Consider the following 8,774-nt stretch of genomic DNA (forward strand, 5'->3'; position numbering starts at 1 on the left):
GGGGGAGGGGCTTGGAGTAACTGAGTGAAGTCGTGGCCATAATTGGACATGTGCAGGTCATTTTACCCGGACGCAGTGTGTGGTTCCGCTGATAACCTTCCGCTGTTCGCCCATGACGTCAGCTGGACGTAAATCCTAGGCTTATGCTCCGAAGACTCGCCGGCGCGGGGAGCTCCTTCCGCCGCCAGCCGCTCGTCAGCGTCACGGTCCTGCTGCTGCTCCTCGCTGGTACGTTACCGCATTGTTTAGTAAACCGGGAATGTCTTCGTTCATCGAGGATTGTACGAATGTAAAACGTTCAGAGATTTTAAAAACAGGGCGAACATTTCAGAAATGATTTAGTTTTCCAAATGAAGACCGAATATTAAGATGGAAATATGCTCGGTGTTCATTTTGTGTCCAAACTGGGCGCCGCGTGGAAGTGTGGAATAACTTTGACCTTTAACACGAGTGTCCTCGTTTCCTACAGAGTGCATACCTGCTGCAAATATCGGTAAATATGGTGCGTGTTACATAATTCCACTCGTGACGTAATGCACTGTGCTACACCTAACTGACATCTAGTGGCAGGAGGTGTCGCCATCATGACGTATCTGATGACTACTGTAAATCTCACGAATTCTCACTGTTGGAGGGTTTCGTGTAGTTGCGTTCCCGAGATGAAACACCAGCCCCGTGGCTGCTCCTCTCCCACTGCTGGGTGTGGAGTTCCTGTTAATAGCCTGGAGCACCCAGAGCTGAAAGCTAAAACCTGTACTTACAGTTTGAATGGACGTATGTAATGCTGTCCCTTATCCAAACTTAAGCAAAAATGTATATAATGTAACCATTTATGGCACAAGATATTAGAGGAAGGTAGAATTACTGTAAATGCAGAAAGTGTTTGCAGATGTGTGTGCCTGCTGTCTGTCGGTTGTTTATCTCTGTTACACGTTTACACATGCTGCTTGTTGGCCTTATCAAATATTGACATTCACACTCAAACCCAGGTTTTCCTGTGTCTCAGTGCTGAGGGACACAGCTTCCCTCCCTGACTTTAAATTCACTGACATAATTCATACTTTACAGTGTGATTAAACACTTGAGGCACTTTACATTACAGTCCATAGTCACACAGTACTATAAAAAGAATTTCATTACCAATAACACATATAATGTTACACAAACGCATAATTTACAAGATGAATTTCAAGATGTATTAGAAGTGTGTGTGTGTGTGTGTGTGTGTGTGTGTGGTGTTTGATAGAGAGACATGGAACAGCTCCTGCAGCCACAAAACAGCTGATTCAAAAAGAATTCATACTAAATATTTAAATGCAGCCATGCTGGTGTTCAGGAGTATTTACCCACAGAACTTACCTTAAAATGGTTTAACTTATGAATCACAGCCAATAGATCCCATTCATACATATTTTTTGGGGTTAATAAAATAATCCAAATATGATAGTCCTCTTTTCTCTCTCTCTCTCTCTGTGTCTTCAGTGTGACTGTTATGGCTGTCCTCTTCAGACGTGGCCTTTTTGTGGCCCTGCATCATGCCCTCGGGCAGGGTAGCAGCTCAGTCTGCCACCCCGCATTGCCTGCTGCTCTTCTAGGTACCTGCTGCTCTTCTAGAGTAACCTGTTAGGTTAGGTGTAAAATCATCCATATAACCAATGTTGGCTGTGGTTCTTATTTAGTCAAATAAGCTGTGTGTTTCAATCAATCTAATGTAATCCAGTGCTTAAAAGCATACCGTATACATACTGTACATTATGACTAAAAATATCAACACACCTTAGTGCTAAGAGCTACATAAACCATGCATACAGCTGTGCCAGCTGCAATTACAAGCATTTATAAAGAGATGATAAGTAGGCTGCTGGAGTGCTTAGTGATTTTAATGTGTCAGGACCCGCTGATGGAAACGTCGTCTCCAGAACTGGGCTTGAATTAGAAAAGTACCGATCGTAAAGTAGAGCAGCGACTAGTGTGCTTGGATGGGTTTGAGCTAAATGATGACATGTTTAAGAACTCTGTTTAAGAGCCAGTGGTACTAGTTTCAGTCTGTATGCAAATGTGCTGTTTATAAGGTTGGAAACCTGCACCCAGGTGAGACTGAAGAAGTCACCTGATGATGATGATGAAAGGTTTCTCCCATTGAAAACATCCAGATGAACAGAATCAACCTTCTGGGATTGACTTGCCTGGATTATTGAGCGTGCATCAAGACATGTAAGAGACGGCTTGAACACACGAGGATATCTTGTAATGTTTTGTAATACAATGATGAGACGGTCTACAGAGGTGAGGTGTAGGGACTAAACAGCTGGTGCCAGGACAACAGCCTTTCTCTCAACGTCAGCAAAACAAAGAAGTTGATGCTGGACCAAAGAGAAGAACACCTGCCCATCCACATCAGCAGTGCTTAGGTTCAAAGCCATTTCAAGTTCCTCGACGGGAACATTATCAAGGACATCTCCTGGACTCTCGGACACTGTAGTCAGAGAGGCGTGTCAGCGCTTATACTTCCTAAAGGAGGCTTAGGAGGTTTGGCTTAAACGCCAGCATCTCCTCAACCCTCCGCAGAAGCACAATCAAGGGCCTACTAACAGGCTGCGCAACAGTTGTCAACAGCTGAATATCACTACAAAGAACGGCACGCGCCTCCCTGACATTAAAGACATCTGTGAGCAGTTTTCTACACTTTCTGAAAGTCTTGTATCTGTTTTCACAGGAGTTTTTGTTTTTCTGTTTAAGTCACTAGCACTGAGTTCATCTTTAAAAAAAGAATCTAACCCAAAGTGTGAACCAATATTGTGTCTACAGATGACGGACAGCTTGGTAAAGAACCAGTTTTAAGGTATTGATGCACTTTGTATTAGCAGTGTGTCAGAAACGCTGAGGTAAACCAAATCACACAAGATCTCTGCTGAAAATCACTGACAAGCTCTCATTAAATAAAGGTTCATGAAGTAGGCGTCATGGACGAGAAATCTGAATGTGAAATATTTGGTTCAACTGTCATTAGTAATGATGTGTAACAGTGTATCTACAGCCATCTGTCGAACACCATGGGGCAGGCTGTGTCATAGTTTGGGGCAGTTTGTCGGCTTGTGGTGTTTGGCGGTCTTGTTAAAGCTAACGGAATAATGAAGGCAGGAAAGTACTGTCAGATTATAATCCCCATCAAATATCTTTTGAAAAGCTTCTGGCTGGATACAGTCCAAGTCTTCAGCACGACTGTGATCTCAAACACACGATGGAACATTATTGGTCACTACAAAGGAGTCTGGGGTCACGTAATCAAAGGGATTCAACATCCAGAAAGCCTCGTAATGTCCTTTAATAAGTGTAGAGACGGGTTCCTGAAGACTGCGTAAAGACATTAGCTGCCTAAGAGAGTTAAAGGGGGTCGCACTCTGTGCACGTTGCTTCTGTCATATATGATGTATTTCATTTATGTTTGCATGTTTCAATAAGTCATTGCACCGAGTTTTGCACAGTTCTTTGCTTAAGTTAACATTTCTGTAATAATGGTGTTTATGAAAGTCTGAATTATAGTGTAATAGCCTTGTGAGGCAGACCTGCTCATGTTCTGATAACCCCTCTCAGAGACCAGAGAATTTACAGCTCATATGTACATGAATGTTTGAGGCTGTAAGCGACTGTTAAATTGTAGCAATCACTGACGTTTGTCTGTGTTCAGAGTTCAAAATCTGTCATTAGAAGATGCTGCCTGTGGTTGCTCTCATACTGTAGCAGTCTGACATTCTCTGTATGGTCATCAGGTCATCTCATCTGAGACTCTGTGTTCGTTTGTAACTTTGTGTTTCACCCTCTGTCTGCTACTCTTCATACAGCCCAGTCCTTGGTTGCAACCCTGCTAAGGGGTGTTTGGTTCTAGTGCTGGGTGGAATACGTTTCTCCAACATCCATGTCGGGCTTCAATCTGCTGCATCTAATAACCAAGAGTCAGCCTGTAGCTCTGAGGTCCTGCAGTCTTCCCTCAGGTCCACTGATTGGGTGCTGTGTGCCTGCTCTGCTTTGCCTCACTAAAACTTTAACACTCCTGGTGTGTCAGCCTGACTTTACAATTTTCCAGTTTTTTGCACTGATAGATGTTTGACAAACACAGACTTGGTGCCAGTTTGTGTTTTCCAGTAAACTTGCATCCTGTAAGAGCTGCCTCGTGTGTTGCCAGGTCCTAGATTTGGCTGAAAAATGAGTACAACCACTGTAACTCGTCTTTAGTCTCTGACCTGCTAGTCTAACAGATAAATGATTCACCGCTTGGCTTTCTTGCAGCTTGCATGCACTGAGTGATTTTGTTTGTGATGACGTTGCACCACATCCTGCTCGTAGATTCTTGCAGTCTGAAATGGTGCCAGTGTGTGTTTTGTTTTTCTGGACCGCCAGCTTTACCATCATGCACATATGTTCTCTGTCAACCCAGAGAAGCATCTCAGTAAAAAAACTTGCAGCTTTCCTTCAGTTCATACATAAATACAGAGCTTCTCGGGTGGATATGATCCATTTGTAGAAATACGTTTGGAACATTTTGATTGTTGAGGTGTAAACAAGCCAGTTTGATTCATCTCAACTGTAGTTTGCAACTGTAATGTTTTTGTATTGTAGTATAATCTGTTTTTTATTGATCCACCTGCTCTTAGATGTATTCATTTTGTTTATATTCATATGACGGTGCGCGGTGTAGTTAATACTTGTTGCTCTCTGTGCCTGCGCCCTCAGGAGCATGTAGGACTAAAAAGACATGGCCGCTGAGGTTCACACAGGAGGAGCTGAGACAGCGCCTCACACCAATGCAGTACCATGTGACCCAGGAAAGAGGAACTGAGAGGTACAAAGAACTACTGCAACAGGACTCGCAAAATATGATAGTCCGACGGGCGGGGCTGAGATAGATTTTGGTCGCCCGACCGGCGATATCGCTAGCCCCGGGACGTCGGGCTAGCGATTTTGCGAGCCCTGTGCAAGTTACTCTTTCAAAATAAACCACTGAGGTTCATTATATAAAAAAATGTGACCTGGTCGATGTAATCATAGAAGTTACTCTGGAGGCCGTACTTTAACCCGTTCAATATTTGAAACTAAATCGTGCAACTGTCAGCTTATAGTTGCTGCTAGCTGACAGATTATTGCTTACATCATTTATGGTGATGTTTTACTACTTGATCTAAATTATTACCAGATAAAATCATTCAGCTTATTGTTCAGTTACATGAACAGGACTGGGATCAGTTTTATTTACACAGTGCCAAATCCCAACAACAGTGGCCTCAAGGCGCTGAAAGGTCTGAGGTGTGAAAATGAACTGAACTCATGAAGTTTTACTAATGCGTTCTTTTCCACAGCGCCTTCAGTGGAGAGTTCACATATCGTACAGATGAAGGGACCTACACCTGTGTTGTCTGTGGGTCCCCCCTGTTCAGGTAAGACTGCCCTGCTGTTTGTTGTTGTGTGTGACTGTTAGCTCAGTGCTTCAGTGCTGCCGTGTGCATACGTACCCGCCTGCTGCCCCTCAGCCTCTGTACACATGGACCCGTGGGATAAAGGTGAAATCATAGCAGATTTTCAGAAGCGTTGACCTCTGGTCAACCTCATCTGAGAGTTTCAGTAGATGTAACTTTGGCACTAATGTGAAAATCCCAGGTGACTTCCTCCTTCAGTTGTGACATTCACAAGAATTTCTGAAAACTTGACCTCTGACCTTGAACTTGAGGTCGCCAGTACGCCATCAGCTTTTGATGGCTGAGGGGTAAAAACGTAAAGGTCGATAGAATGATTGACAGTAGGAGACGTAGCACGCCACTACAATTTAAAATAAAATGGTGAATTAGACATAAACCAGTATTTTTCTTCATGACATTTTTGTTTTCATTTATAGTTCCAACTCTAAATTTGACTCTGGATCAGGTAAGTTAAACTTCACATTTTAAAAATGTAAAATATTATTTGAATGTACTGTATGTAAATCCATGTGTGTCGAGCTCTTACTGGGTCTTCAAACTGAACAAAGCTTTGACTCTGATAATGTACACCATGCAGGAAACAAGCTGAATGTGGGACACTGTCAACAACAGGCACAAGCATAGCCACAGGAGTTTCTGACATGTTTATCATTCTTTTGTAAATGTTGGAGCAACTTTTATAAACACATCAATAACAATAAGGTGTGGTCCAACACTTCTGTTATTATAGTGTATTTCCAGTAGATGCGTGAGAACTAAAATCCAAACAAGATGAATATTTTTACAGCTGCATCAGCTGAACAGAAAGAATTCAACTGTGCATCAACACAATCATATGTGGCTGTAGTGTGTAGGATTTCATGTAAAAGTGATGGTCATTACACTTGGCTGATTGTCTCTCAGCACACATGGTTTTGTTGTGTGTAGTAAAGTTTTCAGGTTCATGAATATGAAAATAAATATTGTTAAATCAGCTTTTGACTGAAAGCTCTGAGCTGGTTTGGTAGAAAACAAGTTTCACTTAATGTAAACAAACAACAAACTCTGTAAACAAAGATTCACAGTAACTCTGACAGACAAACGTAGCTACAATGTTACAAATGATGATGCAGTGTATCATTTCTGCTAACCTTACTTGTAACTAGACGACATGATGCTGTCATGGTTACAGGTTGGCCATCCTTCAGCGACCTCATGAAGGAGGAATCCATTACTAAGGCTGATGACTTCTCCTATGGGATGCACAGAGTAGAGGCTACTTGCAGTCAGGTACGCCATAAACCCGTCATCAACAGTTGTTGTTTACTCTTTTATTACGAGGTCGTCAGCCTGTCACAGGGCTAACACACACACACACAGACAGCCATTCACTGTCACACCTGTGGGCAGTTTAGAATCACCAGGTAACCTAACCCCACTAACTGCATGTGTTTGGACTGTGGGAGGAAGCCACACAAACAAGGGGACAAAATGCAAACTCCACACAGTAGCTGTTAGCCCCAGGTGCTACCCACTGGCCTGCCCCCATTTTTTTTTGTTTGTTTGTAGTTTATTTATTTATTTTTAAAGCACTAAAGTGGATGAAACTTAAATGTATTCATGCACTGAATCATTTCAGGCTGTATTACTGTTACTGATTGCTGTTTTCCAATTAGACAGAAACATATCATTGGCTTCCTCTCAGATCAACATGTTTGCCAAGATTCAGTATGACTCACAAAAACGTGACTCACACCACTCATGTTTCTATGTTTCACCAATTGTTACTTTCACTGTGACCCAGGCTCAACAAAATGTAGCTGAGTGGTTGTTTTTTAGAAAGCATAACATTTGCCACTGGATCAGAATCAGACTGCTTTCAAACAGTCGCTGTTCTTGGCGACTGAATTTTCACCAAAGGGATGCAAATAAAGTGATGTGGAGAATATTTTTGACATTTATCAGGATCAGGAGTAAATCTCTTCCTTTTTGCTTCAGTGTGGAGCTCATCTGGGACACCTGTTTGATGATGGTCCGAGACCCACAGGGAAGCGATACTGCATCAATTCTGCCTCACTGGCATTTCAGCCTAAAGAGACCGCGTCCTCTGCCTCCAGGGGTGAAGCTGAGGGTGGAGCTGCCAGTAGCTCTGCGAGCGATGAGAAGACTGAGCTCTGAAGGAAAAACAGAGGAAAGAAGGAAAAAAGCCCCTGAGATTAGGCAGGTCTATTCTGACTTACTGTGTAAGAAAGAGGTGATTATATTTTGAAATGAAGTTGTTCAGAATTCAGCCACTGACCAAATATTCTCTGTGAACAGTCATGCAAAAAGGAAGTTGTGTATTTCTTTTTGAGATACAGATAAGGAAAAGATTATAGAAGAAAAATAAGCTGTTCAATGATTTAGTGATGCAGACAGGAACACACTTCATTTAAAGTTGTTCTTGTTTTTCTCACTTATTAAAATTTGGTTAATGGATTGACTTTGGATTTAAAAAAACAAACTGCTGTCGTCTCATTCTGCCACACCAACCCTCTGCATGTCTTCCTCCTCTACATTCATCAATCTTCACTATGGTCTTCCTCTTTGCCTCCTGCCTGCACCATCCCTCCTCTGCACGTCCTGCTCAGTCCCAGGAAAAAAACCCAGCATTCATTCCTCTTGTCTTTAGCACATACCTCCACCTTTGTGGGCTCTCGCCTGCCTGCTCCCTGCTCTCAGTACAGATCCCAACTATTGCAGTCCATGGAGACTTCTGTCTGACCTCATCTGTCGACCTCTCCGTCACCCCCACCATGAACCTGTCGTCATGCACTTCCTCTCTTGTGTGTTCTCTAGATCTACAGCTCTTTCTGACCTTCTCTGTATTTTTTCATCAACACTGTCAAACGTCACACCTGTGGCGCTCTCTCTCCGCATGAACCCGGGCTGCTGCTCACTGATTGTTCCTGGATTCAAAAACGTGTTCCTGTATGTTCATGGTATGGCTGATCAGCGTCATCCCTACAGCTGCGCACATCATCCACCCCAAACCTTTCATTTCTGTGTCTGTGTGTTTGTGTTTGCTGAATTAAATATGATCTGGTTTGTAGGTGTGTACACACAAACATGTAGAAATTGTTATATTGTCACTTTGAAATGATTAGATTTTATTACCATATATTTTTGAAGACATGGTTGCACACTCTTAACTGATTATATTTTATTAATGATATATACATTTGCTCCTTCTTTAGCTCTCTACCTTGAGAAATATTTGCAGTTTTTGGTCACAGTGTGAATTAAAATATTTAACTGGTGAATAAAAACTATCCAGGACTATGA

The 8,774-nt window shown here is 42.4% G+C and overlaps 1 protein-coding gene across 4 annotated transcripts; it reads left to right on the forward strand.

Moving 5' to 3' along the window:
- Positions 1-27: 27 nt before the first annotated feature.
- On the forward strand, positions 28-8,774 carry msrb3 (methionine sulfoxide reductase B3). Of its 4 annotated transcripts, none has more exons than XM_005460362.3 (7): positions 28-228; positions 1,483-1,595; positions 4,732-4,840; positions 5,355-5,432; positions 5,888-5,916; positions 6,643-6,740; positions 7,449-8,774. In XM_005460362.3, the coding sequence occupies exons 2-7, from the start codon at positions 1,493-1,495 to the stop codon at positions 7,626-7,628; spliced, it is 597 nt and encodes a 198-aa protein (XP_005460419.1). In that variant the 5' UTR covers positions 28-228; positions 1,483-1,492; the 3' UTR covers positions 7,629-8,774. The 4 variants fall into 4 exon arrangements, with proteins under 4 accessions (XP_005460419.1, XP_005460420.1, XP_003455704.1 ...); XM_003455656.4 differs by lacking the exon at positions 1,483-1,595 and adding an exon at positions 3,843-3,992 and having other exon boundaries at positions 100-228; XM_005460364.4 differs by lacking the exon at positions 28-228 and adding an exon at positions 3,843-3,992.

Source organism: Oreochromis niloticus, linkage group LG17 (genome assembly GCF_001858045.2).
Source record: "Oreochromis niloticus isolate F11D_XX linkage group LG17, O_niloticus_UMD_NMBU, whole genome shotgun sequence".
Taxonomy (NCBI): domain Eukaryota; kingdom Metazoa; phylum Chordata; class Actinopteri; order Cichliformes; family Cichlidae; genus Oreochromis; species Oreochromis niloticus.